This window comes from Coturnix japonica, chromosome 17 (assembly GCF_001577835.2).
Source record: "Coturnix japonica isolate 7356 chromosome 17, Coturnix japonica 2.1, whole genome shotgun sequence".
NCBI lineage: Eukaryota > Metazoa > Chordata > Aves > Galliformes > Phasianidae > Coturnix > Coturnix japonica.
In genome coordinates this window covers 1242268-1258521 of record NC_029532.1, presented here as the reverse complement: position 1 = coordinate 1258521, position 16254 = coordinate 1242268, and the positions used below count along the sequence as shown (strand labels likewise).

The following is a 16254-nucleotide window of genomic DNA, read 5'->3' as shown; positions in this document are numbered from 1 at the left end:
AAGGTTATCACCAGATAGAGCAACTTCTAAGAGCAAAACATTTCCATAAAACAAATAAACAACACAGGCTGCACATTGCCTTCTATTCCATAGCAAGGTCTGAAGCTCCGGGCCAAGAAAAACAGCTTACAGAGCTGTTCCTGGCCACTGACTTCTCTCCTCACTCGCATGCATGCAATTTGCTCCAGCTGTGCTAGAGGAAGATCCTGCTGTGATGCAGGTAGAGAAAATTGTTAAAGGTTGTGCTCAAGTATGCCAGAAAATGCCAAATGGCATTATGAAAAAGACAGTGAGGGGAGGGCAGTGGGAAAGATGCTCTGTTAACTTTTGTCAGCAATACAAGGATAAAACAGTTATCAAAGGGAAAGAGAAGACTCATGAAGACACAGCTCCTCTTATGCATGTGTCACGATCCTGGCATTGCATGTAATACAAACAGTGCCCTGAGTCACTGGGGCCTATTACCATCAGCTGCTGTACCAGTGTAGATTAAGAGAGACCTGACTGCTCAGAGTTTGAGCTGGGAGTGTGGATAGTGAAAACCAGATCTGCTTCTGATATTACTGCACCATATCTGAGCCCCAGCAACAGCAGGACAGTGCTTCCTCCTCAGAACAGCAAATCAATGTGCTCTTATGGACCCAAGTGCTCAGAGCAGAGGGACCTCAACCAGATGACGGACAGAAAGCCCTAACTATTTTTTACATCAGGCTTCAAACTTCAGTTCCCTCCAACATTTCTAAGATCATTCTTACACCATTGATCTCAAAGACAGACTGGCCAGCAGGGAAAGGCTGCAGGCTCACACCTCCTCTTCCATGGACTGCAATTCAGCTGAGAACTTGGTCACCAGAGAGGGGAATTTGGCGAGTCAGCCTGTCTTTCAGCGTGTATCTGTCTGTGCTACCAAAATGATTAAGCTCTAATCCTCATTAAGATTCAGGTCCGTCCTATGCTTAGGCTCTTCTGAAAAATCTGCCTAGATGCTTCTCAGTATACCCAGATGTCAAAACAGCTTTTCAAATCTGACTTCAGGCAAAATAAAGTGATGTGCAGGCTCAGTTCTGGGTGAACATCGCACTTGAAACCTGAGAGTGAGCAGCATCAGAAAAAACTGATTGAGCACCCTGACTCTTCTGGCCCTGATCATGAGCTACATGGGTTGGCAATGGAAAGTCAGAGCTTTATACTGGAGGAAATTCATCGGTCTCTTACCCAGAGGTCAATGTAAGTTGAAGGCACATTGCTCCCGGGCTTCTTTCCACTTGAAACCAGCAATGGATGCTTGTCCCACACAGACGCCTGCTATCAAGCTCCCAGTACAACACTCACATGTCAAACCACACTGCAAAAGTAATCACAGTCTGCCATGTTACTTTCATTGCTCATATCGAATACAGATTGATCAAGGATGAAGAGTGTGTGGTCTTCTCCATAATGGGCAAGAGGAGATATCCAGGCAAAGAGGGGGAAAATGGCTCCATGTTCTGTGTGCAGACGATACGAAGGAAGGCTCAAACTACTGAGGTCTTCTCAAGTTTTGAAGACCTTGATAGTAACGCACCACAAAACCATCTTCCCCCCAAGCTGCAGGGTGGCAGTTGTGACAGCCTGTGTTCTCAAAGCAAGGAAGATGACGGTATAATTTTTGCCTACCTGCAGCTTCAGTGGGTGTTTCTGCAGCTAACGTCTGCAAGAGTTTGCCATTTGCAAGTACAACATCCTTAATTACGCAACTGCACGTGGAATGTGTCTGAGGAAGGGCACGTGGGGAGGGCAGGTACCTCCTCAGTGTTTTCTTCCACTGAAAAAAAGAAGAGCTTTTGCTCTGGAAACAGCGATGTGAGCAGGTTTATCTCCCAGGAGGCATCGCTGTGGGTGAATGAAGCAGTGCTGGAGTAGTGACAGCATCTACAGTGCTGCAGCTGCAGTTAAGTGGGAATCCATCCTCATCTTTGGGGACAGACTTAGGAAAACCAGGTGAAGCCTGGACTGGGTCAGTGGCACTAACCTCACACACCCCATTCTCTTGCAGCAATGCTCTGGGAAATGCCTTTGAATCCTTTCATCAGCACGTGCTTTTTCTTCCAGATTCAATGTGGTTTTAAGGCCTTCTAACCAAGGAAATGAAACAGGTTTTAGTAATGTATGGTCAGATGACAAAGAAAAAACAACAAGGATTAATTTCCTATACAGGGTCTTTGAAAAATTGGGCTCTGACTGAGGGGGATCATAGATACAGGTCAGATGTCCAAGCAGGGGTTTAAAGCAGAAATAAGTTCTCTCCATTCCCCAGATCCCAGCAGCTGCAGGAGCTGCCTTGGCCAGCATGCAGTGAGCACTACAGTCTGCTGGCAAAGAGCTGAGCCAAAGCCACCAGGTGTAGGGTCCACCAAGGTTTAATGTGAGCACCCAGGCACGTGGACCTATTAAAGATCATTACAACAAGAGATGCTTTGCCCGCTTCTTTCCTGTTTCAGTTCTCTCTGTGGTGCTGAGATGCTCTCTCCTCCTTTGCAGTGCACTGAAGCTTTAAGCTCACCTGGAACTTGCAATACACATAACACATATATTTAAGAGATAGACCCAAAGTTTGGTGAAGGTCTCAGTGAGACACGTGGGTCAGTGGGTGCGTGCACTGTCATTCCACCTAGGACCAAAATGAGAAGCAAGCAGCAAGCAAGAATAATAGGAATTTAAAAAGCAACACACAGCCTGCTAGGATTTGAAAGGTTAACATGCACAAAAAGGGAGAAACACAACAAAAAGCTCCGGAGCTACAGATTAACTTGTGCTCCTCAGAATCTGTCACTGCTATTAGGGCAGATATTGAAAGGGAGGAAAAATATAAAGAGCAAAGAAGCTGTGTGCCCTACTTCCACTGCGCTGCACTGGGAGTTGGGGCTTGGTTTTGTTTTATGCCTTTCTGTATCTTCCCTTTCTCTTTTTTCCCCAACCTGCAGTGAAATGCAAATGATGACAGCTTTGATAAGCAGCCTGAAAGCTGAAGAGCACTGATAGTGAGGGAATCCCCCAGGCTTAGGGCAGGTCAGTGCATTGCAAAGCAGCTCCCCCTTGCCCTGGAAACCCTTTGTAACTGGGAGGCTGCCCCAGTGAGCCCACACCAATGGAGAGCTCTATTTATAATGGTGCACCTATTAGGAAAGCAGTCCGCTTAGCTTGGGTGCTTGTTGCTTATTCAGCTAATGGTGAAAGTTATGTCCACATTCGAGCATAAATTAAGTATTCAGTTATTTTACAAGACACGGTAAGTCGGTCAGCCTTAGCCTCGGTAGTTAGGGCTTACCAATTAATTAATCTCTTGTGGTCACATACAAGATAGTGATTGCTCTATCGCACTCCCTGTTGGCTGTCACACTAAGGAGAAGATAGACGAAGGAAAAGGAAGAGTTAATCCTTTAAATGCATCACTTACCCCCACTGCACAGCATTAATTGAAGCAGCCCCCCCTGCTTCCCCTCTTCACTGGTGAAAAAACATTTGGGTTACAGGGCTGTAGAATTACTCAGGTCACTGGCTCCTTGCCCAGGTGGCAGAGCAGCCCCACTGGGACTGTTTGCTGTAAAGGAGAAGGAAAGAAATGTTGCTGCACCTCTGGCCAGAGAAATGCTGAGTTATCAGGGTTGTGCCTGCCATGAGCCTACAAGTGGCTGCACAGACTCTGAGCCCTGTGGCTCTTGTGCCCATGGATTTCAGGAGCAGCAGGAGCATCTCCAGGTCACACAACTGGTGGTGAATTTGGGGCAGCCATAGCAGTGCTATGATACATCCACAGGTGGTAGGAGAAGGTGGGAGCAGAGCAGAGCACCCACTGCTCACTCATGAGTTCTTTCTCCTCTGTCACTGACCTCAGGGAAGCTGGGGCTCTCATAGTAGCAGGCAGGTCCATCTTCTTCACCATGACCCTAAAAAGCCTCCTTCTTTCTGGGGCAGAGCAACACAAAAAGCAAACCCACATGTCAGATGGGTGCTCCTGCAGTGCAGAACAGCTCCTTTCTATGTGCACATGCCAGACTCTGCAAAAGAGCCAGACTAAACAAGCCAGGCTGTGTCAGCAGAGGGAAGCTGCTAGCATTTGTATAGAAAAACCTGCAGGTTTTCTGAACAGCAAGAAGCTTCCAGTGCTTTGCTCAGAGAGATTTCCCTTTGGAAGAGGGAAGCAGCAACTTCACCTTTAAGTTTCCATCTGAAAGTCTTCCTGGGCATGTCTGAAACTATCCAAGCCTTTACAATGCTGAGTGAATAAACTACACACACTTGCAACCAACATGCTTCACAGATGAGGCACTTCCTACGTGAAGCATTCTCAATGCTCTCATCATTGGGATAATACATAACAGCGGCACCACTACTTGCTCCATCCCAGCACAGATACATACATTAAAATACTACCTATGTAAATGCATTGATAGGACCATGTACTACAACCTCAGCACAGATTGAGCATGAAAGCACCTCCCTCCACTGTGAGAGCCAAAAGCCCTGAGATATTTCACTGCTGCTAAAGTGGGGCCATTAAAACCCACAGGCTGCAGCCAGACATTGGTGACACCACAGCTTCACTGAGCTCTTCAGGCAGTGACGTTACAGGTGGCATTAAAGACCAGCAGGTGATCAGTGCACAACATGTGATAAAACCCCATTGTAATCATTCAGCATCAGGACACAAGGATGTGGCATCTCAGGAACACAGCTCTGATGATTTATGATGCACTCAGGATCCTCCAATGACATTATTTATTTGCATTACCAAGAGGACTTAATTATTTCTCCTTACATTACAAGAGATACTGAGAGCTTCTATTACAGAGAAAATAATTCCAATCAGCAAACAGAGCACACACCACAACCAAACATTCATCGCAAGGAAAGTCAGATGTCTGATTAGTTCATATTTCAAAACCTCACTGTACACAGCTGCATGTGCCTGAACTGCACAGACTGACCCACAAACCAGAGAGACTAATTGTAGCAAAGCTGATCAAGCCTTTCAGTGGGTAAATGCTGCAAAAAAGCACAGAGATTCCAAAAGAAAAGAGAAGAAAATAAGGCAGATTTGGGGCAGCAAGCCAATTTTCTTGGCTGAGTTTTGGCAAAGTCCACTGGTCAGAAGAGGAGCCCTGAAGTCAGCAGGCAGCTCCTCACGTGCACTAATTCTATTGCAGGCTCCTAAAAAACAAGGAGAAGGGTGATGGCCCATTCCCAAGCACACAAAGCTAGAGGTGCCTGGGGTGCCCAAGGCAGCTCAAGGTCTGCTGGTTACCTCCTTCCCTGAGGGCGTCACTGGTTGACTCACATGGAGCTCTGCATCTTCCTTCACAACCGCTCTTCAAATTCTCTGCAAAACTGAAAAATTAATGGCATTGAGCAAACCTGTGGGAATCCAAAGGGATGTCAGACATGTTTGAGAAAGTCTGATTCAAGTACATGGCCTTTATGCTCCTTGCAAGAAAACACTCCTGTGCTTTCACTTAGTTCTCCGGAATCAGAAAAACTGCCTTAAAATAACAAAATCTTCCATTATGAGGAGAAAACAAAAACAAGAAATCCAACCCCCATAGCCCTGCTTTTATTGGAAGCCATCCCATCTCAGTCTGCTTTGGGAACTTAGATGTTTCCTGAAGAAAGACGTCTGCAAAACTAAGGAGGAACTGATGCTCAGTGCCCAGCTGAAGCAGGCTAGGTGGAGGCAAGGCCACACAGCATGAACTGTCTGCCTTTCGTGTCCAGCTAGATGATGTTCCCCTTCACATTTAAAAGGCCCATGTGATCATCACATCAAATACTTCATCCCACTTGTTATTTAACCCAGAACCTTTAGGACAGATGCAGCAGGGACCGCTCTTCTCCCAGCTCTGCATCCTTCCATGAGCACAACAACACAAGAGCTTTCTTCCCAGAGTAGGGAAGAGGCTTGTCCCCATGTTCCTGCCTAATGATAGTGTCCACTATTCAAGCTAATCCATGGCTAAATACAAATGTACAGCCAGCTCTTTCAGTACTGGCATTTCTACAAGTTAAACACAGTAATTACAGCTCGAAGCATTCAGGGGAGGGATACACAACTCTGCCAATGAATGAGGATTCAGTATCCACTTGACATCATCTCCCAGAACATGAAAATCAGAGGGATAATCACTGGGGTGGAACAGAATCATGCATGGATGCCTGTGAATTGGGTCATTGGTGACCCTGCCTCTCCTTGGGCCACTTCTGCAAGGGTTCATGGCTGTACCACCAGGAGCAGAGGCATTCAGATGGGCAAAAAGGGTCACCGTGGTGAAGACAAGTCTTTTTTTGTCTGGGGAAGAGATAGGAGCAACAGGAACTGCTGTGGGAGCAGGACTTGGTTCACTGAGCGTTTAAACCCACTGTGGTTGTCAGTACCTCTTGCATGGGCAGATGAGACTGCAGCAGCAGCTCTAAAACATCGTGGAGTCACCATCTCTGGAGGTGGAGGAACCATGGAGATGTGGCACACGGTCAGTGGGCACAGTGGGGATGGGTTGGTTGTTTTCTTGAGTCTAAAGCACCCAACAGCAGACAGCAACCGAGCAGCTCCATTCATTGTTTAGAATATTTCTCCCCACTGAAGTTTTTGCCATTCCTGTTTCAGTCAGTTTAATAAAGGATTAGTTCTCGGACACGGCTGCATTTCTCACTTCACTGAGAAATAAACATTGGGCTCATTTCACTTTGCAAGCAGCACAAGAGTGAGAGAACTCATCCTTCTCAAGAGCCACATACATAAGGCCCACAGACCACAGCCTGTGCAGGACCACAACCCAGCAAACATTCAGCATCTCTAATCTGGGGGGTCTTGCTCCTGGAATGTGAATAAAACCAGCTTCATAATTAAGTCCTGGGTATAGATTTCATTTTCATCCCATTAACTGCTTTGCCCTACATGCGCTTGCTATGCACAGCAGGATTCCCCTTACCCCCACCTTGTAAACACGCAGCCAGCAAAGATGAAACAGCTTCATTAGTGCTCGCTACTCTTTAGGCATCAGCTTCATTTTTGCTTTAAAGAGCTCTTAAAAGAGCCTTCTCACTGGCTTCCAGGCTGCCTCACTCCAGCAGAGCCGAGATGCATGAACCAACATCAAGAGCAACACTTCATCGGAATCAGGAGAGAAAACTGCACAGCCCATAAGGAAACCCATCTTCTGGACAAGCCTACAAACTTCACATATATAATGCTACTGTGGGATAGAAAGTACCACAGTAATAGCAGGATGGCAAAGCTGCAGCAACCATGGATGCAGAAATGAAGGGAAAGAGCCACTTACCCTTAAAAGGCCTCAGGTAGGCAGGGATCTCCAGCAAGAGATACCCTCATTTCCACTGCCAACCCTTAAATAAGGTCTGTGAAGAGCTAGATCCTGGCTCCATCCCTTCCACTCACTCAGGTGCATTGCATGCAGCTGAGCTCCCCTGTGCTGGCCCTGCCCTCCCACCAGGTGCTCCATCGCTGCTTCAAGTCGTGATGTAGCATTTCCACCACAACAACTTTTCAGCTTCCTTTTGTTTTGAGTTGAAACCCCTGGAATTCCCAGCATTCCCAACTAATTCCCGTAAGAAAATATTTTCCACATGGATTTAAGAATTAGCTTGAAAATTAACTCCGTGCCAAGCAATGATGGGCTGCTTGAAACGTGTCAGGGCTCTTTTAAAGTCCAGATTTCCTCTTTGTTTTCCTTTAAGAAACAAAACTCCCCAATATCAGAGCAGTGCGTCCCCATGTCCAGCCCCCCACCAGTGGGAGTCAGCACAGGCGTCACCAGGGCTGAGAGAAGAGCTCCATTCCACAGAGCCATGGCCCAGCAGCACTTATTTCAACTGAATTAGCAAGAAAGGTCTGGAATGGTTAATTGAAATTATTTAGCCATAATGTTTTGCCCTTCTCCTCCTCTCCCCGGCATAATGTTTTCTAAATTGAATTCCTTTAACAGAATCCAATATGCGGCAAAACTGTTGTTCCAGAGAAATGTAACGTTTCAGGTCTGGCTCGCAGCCTCCCCCGCAGCTCCTGTGGGCAGCAGCTCCCAGGGACCCCCATTGCTGTCCCCAGCATCAGGTGTTGCATCTCCTCCCTGGGGCAATGACACAGGGCTCAGCACCAAGGGCTTCCCTTGGACCTTAGGCAGCTGGTGGTGCTGGAAAGCTGGAGAAATCAGTGTTTAACTAAGTCACATTCCTGCTGGGGTGCCACCATCCTGGTGCTCCCACATCTCCATGTCCCTGCCCCAAACACACCCTGCACCACTTGGGTTTGGAGGCATTTCTTGTGCACAGCCATCCTTGGTGATCAGCTGAGCGCACAAGATCCACGTGTGTCCAACACTTCCTATTCCAGCAGCAGTATTAAAGACTTCAGCAGCCAGAAACGTTGGCAATTGGATCCCTCTTAAAATAGCCGGCCCTTTGCATAATGTAATCTCTTGTCATTCCTGTTAGATAGCAGAGCTCCAAGTATTTAAACAAACTCTTGGCTTACTTTGCTGATGCCCTGCCCCTAATGGGTCAGCTGGGGAGGTTTGCCATAAGGATGACTTTAATCCCAGCTGTAAGGATGAGTTGAATCCCAGCCCAACACTGGGCTGTGAAGGCTCAGTGATGGCATTTGTCAGCCTTGGGGCATAAACACCCTGATCCCTGCATTCCTGAGAAGGGGCAAGAATCAAAGCCAGCACCTTCCTCTTAGGGACCTGCAGGCTTAAAGATCTCCAGGGTGGTGAATTGTGACCTAAAAAGCCCCAAATGTTCTGGCAGCTCTGCTGGCATCGAGCTGATAGTGACTGGGGTGTAAACGTGGTTGGGCCACTTGTTGTCCCTTCCTTCCATCTCCCCATTCATTCCAAATGAAATGGGGGGTATTTATTCATTATAAATACAAACTTTCTGGGCTCAGGAGTATTTCCTCACTGCTGGGGGCCATTGGGATCCCTTGCATTGCAGCCCTTGTGTTCGCTGCCTTCAGCCTTTGGGTTGCTGAGCCCTTCCCCATCAGCAGCAGCCCCTCACCCTGCCTGCGTGCTGGGGAGGAAATGAGCAGAGCGATAACAGAGCACTTTTGGCAGCTGAGGGAATATTCTGTGCTATCTGTGAGATAAAGGGATATTGCTTCCAGCTCTGGCACAGGCACAGGAATGAAGGGTGGGGTGAAATCACACAGCTGTGTTGATAGCTCTTACCTGCTGCAGCCCTGGGTTTTTGGGGTGATCCTGTAAGTTCCAGGGACATCAGGATGCTACGGGATGCTGTGCAATGCTTTGGGTCCCCCTCCCCAACCTGGGGCAGCTGTGTGGCCTTGGGGATACCTTGAAGCTCTGCATGCCAGGTGCCAGAATCAAGGCAAAATGAATTATTGGAGATTTCTTTGTGTTGTAAGTGGAGCCGGGGGGAACATCAGCAGAGTGTGAATAGGAAAAGCAATTCTCCCGTGCTGGCAGCTGCCACCAGCAAAACTACAAGCAACAGCCTGAGAGCAAAGCCTGGATCAGATGCTCTCACCACATTAAAAGGAAAGAAACCCCACTCTCAAACAGAATCAAATCAGAGCTGCAAACACAACCTCGGGCTGCAAAGGCTTCATACCCACAGTTCATAAGGAGCCACTCCAAAGCTGCGGAGCTACAAGCAAGATTGTAACAGGACAACGGTTGCATCCCTTTGGATGAAGCATTCCCACAGCAGGATCAGCCCCTGTGGGATAAATGCTGGAGGTGACTTGGGATTAAATGTAATGTAAGCATTGTTCATGTGTTAAGATGCAGAAGCGGAGTGCAGGCGGTGTGCAAGGAGTCTGCTGTGCAGGAGTTCCCAGGGCGAGCAAACTGCCTTCAAGAAGAGAACAGAGAAACAAGAATGGCAATGCAATGCTGGATGGGATGGGATGGATGGGATGGGATGGGATGGGATTGGATTGGGATATTGAAGACATCCCCAAAACTGATGCAGAAGTGAGATAAAAGCAGTGGGAGCTCCCTCTCCTGGTGCTCACTGACTGAAGGGCTGTTGATGGGACACAGGTACAAGGGACATCCATGGGAAACCACCAGGGCACACACCTGCACCCCACAACAGCTCCAAATGCTGCTGCACACCATTGGGACATCACCACCCCAACACACTTGGCAAAGCCACATGGGGACAAACCCAGCTCTGAGAGGCAGCACAGACCTGGAGATTTCTCCCTGCAATGACCAAACTGGACACCAACGTGTCCAAGGCCCCCAGAGGTTGGTGCCCCATTGGTCCCTGGGCAGCCTGATGGAGCTGTGGTGTCCCTTTGCATTGCAGGGCAGTTGCATTGGATGGCGCTCAGAGCTCCCTTCCAAGCCCGAGGCCTCCACCATTCCCTGCATCAGAAGCAGAGCAGGCACACAGCCCAGCTCAGCAGCACCACGGGGACGCTCAGCTGAGGCAGGGAACCTTCAGCCCCATTGGCAGCCCATCAGGATGGGACATCAGCTCCATGCAGGAGATGGGACAAGCAAAGACAAAACCCCAACCCAGGCGGTTGGTTGGGCATCCTTTGCGTTGGCTTGCAAAGCACCGCAGGTCTTAATGCCCATTTCCTTGTGCCCTCAGTGAGGAGGACGAGGGCTGCAGCACGGAGGCGAAGCAGAGGCCAAACTCATTTTAAAGCACTTCTTTTCTTCTTTTTTTTTTTTTCCCTTTTTTTTTTTTTAATTTTTTTTTATTGATTTCATTGAAAACAGAACAAGAAAAAAAATGATCAAAGCCAAAAGGCCGCATCTTTAAAACTGTCCAAAAACACCAACAGAAACAAACGAACAAAAAAAATATATATAATAATAATAATAATAATAAACGTGACGGCGTTATGAACCTTCTAGAAGAGATGAACAACGAAAAAATAAAACAAAACCCAGCCTGTAACTGCTCTAATTACAGTATTTAAGATAGATGCAAAATAAGAAATGAAGGTAACGACCTGCCCGGCCATCGCACAAAAGGCGACGGCAGATTTGATTCACACTACGATCCTACCGAGTTAAAAAAGGTTTGGTGTTTTTGTTTTCATACTAAAATCGCTTTGTTCTCTTTATACAACGGATCAGTTCATATTCACGTGGTGAGCAAAAAATCACACCAGAATTCAGCACCGTTTTCGTTTTGTGGGTTTTCTTTTCTTTTGGGGGTTGTTTTTTTTTTATATAATTTTTTTTTTCTTTTTTTGTCTTTTTTTGGGGTCTTTTTTTTTTTATTTTTACTTTTTTTTTTCCTTTTTTATGTTTTTTGTTTTTTTACTGCCAGTCCCCGATATTTCAGTCATGGTAAAAAATAAATCAGTTCATTGAAACCTCATCGCGTAGGGCTTAAAAACCAACCCAAAGGTGCCCAGCATGGAGCGTGCTGATGGGAGCAGACGGGCTGCTGGCATCGGGGTCTTCTCTGCAGCACAGCCCCATTGCTGCGCGCCCAGGGGGGGCTCTGCCGTGTTTCTGTCATCCGCTTTATCCTTAGAGAAGTGATCTCCTGTAGCAGTCGCTGTCTCTCGCCATCCCCTTCATCGCTCCATCTCTGCAGCTGCCACAGGAGAGGGAACATCCTTCCACTGATGAAGCAGATGCTGGATCCGCTGCCTGGCCGGGAGCTGGTTGGAGCGGATGGCTTCGCAGAGGGGTTTAGGGAAGCGTCTGTGGCCGGCTCAGGGACCAAAGGGGTTAAACACGGTGGATTTCTTGTCATCAGAAGAGTAAAAAGCCAATGGGTAGCAAGGAGGCATCGGTTAGAAACACGCAGGGCAAGCGGCAGTTGGATTACACGACCTTTAAGGGTCCCTTCCAACTCAACACGATTCTATGAGGCCCCACCGCGACGTCGTGGGAGGAATTCAACCAAAGTGAGCAACGAAACCAACCAGCAGAGCCTGCCAGCGCCTCCCTCCCGCCCTGCTCCCCCCGGCCTTCAAAAAGAAAGTCCCATCAAGTACTCAAAGTTTATTACAAGTGAACTGGAGATGACTTGGCATGAGCGATCCATTCGATTAACAACGTTCAGAGGACGGGCGGCTCCCCCTGGGCTCTGACAACACTTTGAACATTAAAAGATGGAGGCCAGGACAGCTCTCATGGGGGGAAAAAAATGCAACAGCCACCCCTCGGCACGGTAAGAACCAGCAGCTTTCCAGGACCAGGAGGGGAGAACAACACCACAGAGGTGGGATTTGCTTTCACTTATTCCTCACGTAACAGTCGGTGGCACAGCCCTAAGTGTCACGAACCCCTGGCTTTTCCTCGAGTGGGTTTTCTCTCTTTAAATGGAAAATTCAGACAGTATGTGAATCTATAGGGTTAAAACGAGTCAGTCTCTGGGGAGCGGAGCCTCAAAAGGGGCCGGCTGCCGTGGCAGAGCTGGTGTCTGGGAGCCCGTTTTCCTGCATGTCCTGGGATGAGGTGCTCGCCTGCCTCTGGGCCAGCGCTGAGCTCGAGTGTTTGCACTTGGGTGAACCGCACTGACAGCTGAAGAACTTGCCTTTGATGTCCCAGAACCTGTCACCGTAGTCGAAGCTGCAAGAAAGAAATGGAAACAGGGTCACTGTGATGAAGGAACACATGGGAAAGAGAAGCTGGGGTTGGCAGCACCTGAGGCAATGCAGCATCAGCGCATGGAGTACACTGGTAAGGCGTGGGCAGCAGCCCAGGTCGGTACCTACCCGATTTCTTCTCCGGCCTCTATGTGCCTCGTGCTGAAGAAGGCGATCCTGGGAAAGCGGAGGTCCTGGTGAGACATGAAGACTCGCACGGGAATGAGGTTTGGCTCACAGAGGTGGTTTATAAAGCGGCTGATATTGCCATAGAAACGGGCATCTATGCAGTACACCTCTCCATCCTGGAGGGAGAAATGTTGCGTGTTTCATTAGATGAGATTGGTTTTAGAGTTATTACTTCTACTTGTTTGTAAAAAAGAAAAGCAACGATCAAACTACCAGTCCTTGCGCTAACACTCCAGAGAGCCTCAAAAAGAATGGCCAGGGAAGGCTTAAAAGGACTAAACACACAATTCCACCTCCAACACAGCCCTGAAAATAGTTTCCCATGGAACACTGTGCCCCCATGAGCACAAAGACCTTTCAAAAACGCTCTTGACGTTGGCTGACATATCAGAACTCCCCAGACCTGCTCTGCTGCAGCACCAGTTTGGTGCAGTGGGATTTATGTTCTGGGCAGACCAACACCTTATGGGTAAAAGCCAATGGACAGGGGAACAGACATCTGTTCTGTCCCTTAATTGAACATGACAGCTAGGAAACACTAAGCCAGAGCCTAGAGAAAACAGTTTTTTTTGCAGATAAAAGTGAAAGTGAGAACACAGAAATTCCCTTTCCAGCGAGCCCAGACAGCAGTTATACTTTGGTTTCCTTGAAAATAAAAGAACCCCCCTCAGGGCTTTTTTATTCCAGCACAGAATGACTGTGCAAAGCAGAGACTTTAATTACAGAAGCTAATTTCTGTTGCAAAGAGGCCAAAAGCAAAAGGATCCATTAGCAGCGTTCAAACTCCCTTTTGGGCAAGCACCTTGCAATCTTTAATGGATGAGCTGGGTCAGATCACAATGCCCAGCTGGTGCAGGAGCCCAGGGAAGATGTCCCAGTGATTGGGGAGGTATCACCCACACCGTCTCATGCCACACAGAGTGCTGCAAGCTCTGATTTCAATTACATTTAAGTCTCATCACTGCTTCATCCATGGAATACCAGCAGAAAGCAATCACACCAGATAAAACTTACCCTCATATCTATCAGAAATAGGGTATTTTTCCTGGCTCTCCAGTAGAGAGACAAGAAAATGATGCCTTTAACCTGTGGAAACCCAGAAAGTATCTGTTGTGCTATGTATTCTTCCCTGAATGCACAGAATGGGCAGTTGAGCTCTGTCTCCTCGATGCTTTCCCTCTTACAGATACAGGAAGGGATGTGACTGCCAGACCTGGCATGCTGAGTGATTCACCACACACATGGCCCCCAGTGACGGCTCAAAGAACAAAGACATTAGAAATGACGTCCCCAACACACTTCAGCATGAACCCCATCCAGACCACTCCTTCAGGACACAGCAGAGCCCTAATGCTGCCCTCTCAGGCCTCGTCCATGATATTCTCCCACTGCTTGGAATGCAATGGGACCCATCGGGCTCTGCCTGCCCTCAGCACTGCTTTAGGCTACTCTGAATGACCCCACAGTGACTTGCTGCCTGTTCCACAGATGCTCCACTCTGAAGCTGCTCTAATGAAAGACTGTGTGCTTGTTCCTGTACAGAATCCAGATGTTCTACCTGAAAGCAGCCAGCCAGGGGTTAACCTGAAGGCCAAGCAAGGCCTGGGCAGTCTCTTGCTCATAAATGCAGAAGCCAGCTTGAAGTCCATGCTGCTCTTTAACCTCTTAGTTACAGTCTGACCCCTGCTCTCAGACTTGCTACAAGACTCACTACTTATCTTTTCTCAACTCTAAAGCCTTGTCACTTAAAAAGAAAAATTATAATAACAAAGCAAAGCATCTTTGTGACTAGCTGATGACAGGCACAAGACAAAGACTGCTTTACAACTTCCCGTGGAAGCCGCCCCACTGCTCTGATTCCCCAGTTCACCTTTCTCCTCTTCTCCCTTCCCAAGAAAAGTCTGAAGTGACGCTCAGATGCTTCAGATCACACTTTTCAAAGCAAGATTTCTGCACTGAGTCAGCCCTCTGCAGAGCAGCACAGGACAACCAGCAGCAGGAGAAGCCTCAAGCCCTTGCTAAGGTGTCTGTTGGATCCCTTTGTAAAGGAGCAGTGTCTCTTTCAACTTTCCAGCTCACGCATCAACATCTTTTATGAAGAGCTTACAGAGCTGCCGATCAACACCAGCACAAGCCTGCACACTGCTGTACACACACCTGAATATCAGCAGCTGAACAACTGAACTCAAGACGTTTGAGCATTTTTAATAGGGAAGCATCTTGCACTGAGCCTGCTGCGGGCAGCACATAACGCTGTGGCCCAGTGAGAAAGCAGCTCTGCTTCCAAGCTTTCAGAGCATGCTGTACATCAAGATAGACACAAATACTCTCTGTGCTCCTTTGGAGAAACAAGACCTTGGGTTTACCTCCCTGGATACAGTACCTTGTTGTCAAGGTCAAAGAGGTAGGAGTCCTCTTCACGGACGTCTGCCTCAGAGTCGGATATCAGCTCGCCAACATACCTGCAGGCAAAGAGGAAAGGCAGAAATAAGATGCTTGTGCAACCAGCAGCTTGGGTTTAACACCCCTTCCCAGTAAGAGGGGAAGGAAGGGATGCAGCCACCATCACAATTCATAGCCTCAGCAGTGCAGGTCAATTCAGATCCACCCAGGCAAACTCACCTTTGCCAACTGAAAGCAGCTAAAATCTGGCTCCAAACTCAGTCTTTTCAGGGCAACATTTTTAATATTAAAAATGGAGTTTTCTTTCCAACAAAACTCCCTCTTTCTTTTTGCAATCCTCTTTGTCGGCCAAGATCAACATATTAATCCAACTCTCCTGAACTCACCTCCTGTATAATACTGTCACGTCTGTGCTGTTTACATTCCAATATAAAATCTCTGTTTCCCATTTTTCCTACATTTTAACTGATTACGTATGCTGTGTACCTCAAAAAGTCCTGTTTTAAGAGTCTCAGGTCTACTCAAACCTGGCAGGATGCCTGGAAGGATGTAGGCTTCTTTCTCATCCTCCTCAAACCAAACTACATCAGAGCTGTGGTCTGATTAACAATCATGTTGCTGTAAAAAACAGGTGTAAGGCAGATTGCAATCAGGTCCTCACAAGTACTACTGAATGTGTGCTCTGTGGTCTGGCTTGCTGAGCAGGATCAAACACAGGCACCACTTCTGATGCCCCAGATAGATGCTGGGTTTGATGCAAAAACTCAAGTTGCAGGAGTCTCTGCTGCACCTGCATTCCCACATCTGCCTCCTGTCTCCAGCTTACACAGTTCTAGGCCGTCAACCCACAACACTTCCTGAACTGAGCAGCCAGCAATCAAAACAAAGACACACAGGAGGAGAGGAATTGAGCCAGAGGGAGGAATATAAGAAACAAGCTGTAGCACAGTAGATTCTGGTACCCAGCTCTCCTCACTCAGCCTTTGACACAACACTAATGAATTATAAGCAAAGGACTCACAAAACAAATATTCTTCATAACACCAACAGATGCTCTCACGATCTGCAGCCACCACGCCAGC

The 16254-nt window shown here is 47.7% G+C and overlaps 1 protein-coding gene and 1 long non-coding RNA gene across 20 annotated transcripts in view; both read right to left on the bottom strand.

Moving 5' to 3' along the window:
- Positions 1–4290: 4290 nt before the first annotated feature.
- LOC107321687 lies at positions 4291–7355 on the bottom strand. 2 transcript variants are annotated; one of them, XR_004309116.1, is made up of 4 exons: positions 7314–7341; positions 6409–6628; positions 5285–5367; positions 4291–5190 (listed from the first exon to the last, which is right to left on the bottom strand). It is a non-coding gene; the product is annotated as an uncharacterized LOC107321687 (long non-coding RNA). The 2 variants fall into 2 exon arrangements; XR_004309115.1 differs by lacking the exon at positions 6409–6628 and having other exon boundaries at positions 7314–7355.
- A 3367-nt stretch (positions 7356–10722) lies between these two features.
- Positions 10723–16254, bottom strand: part of EHMT1 (euchromatic histone lysine methyltransferase 1) — a 78335-nt gene continuing 72803 nt past the window's right edge. For 12 of the 18 annotated variants that reach the window (XM_032448020.1, XM_015878765.2, XM_015878756.2 and 9 more), the window contains 3 exons: positions 15153–15231; positions 12710–12885; positions 11077–12563 (listed from right to left, as the gene is read on the bottom strand). In XM_032448020.1, coding sequence (XP_032303911.1) covers positions 12380–12563; positions 12710–12885; positions 15153–15231 — 439 coding nt within the window. In that variant the 3' untranslated portion in view covers positions 11077–12379. Of the gene's footprint in view, positions 12564–12709; positions 12886–15152; positions 15232–16254 lie in introns of all 18 variants that reach the window. The other 6 variants (XM_032448022.1, XM_032448024.1, XM_032448025.1 and 3 more) reach the window with 4 other exon arrangements.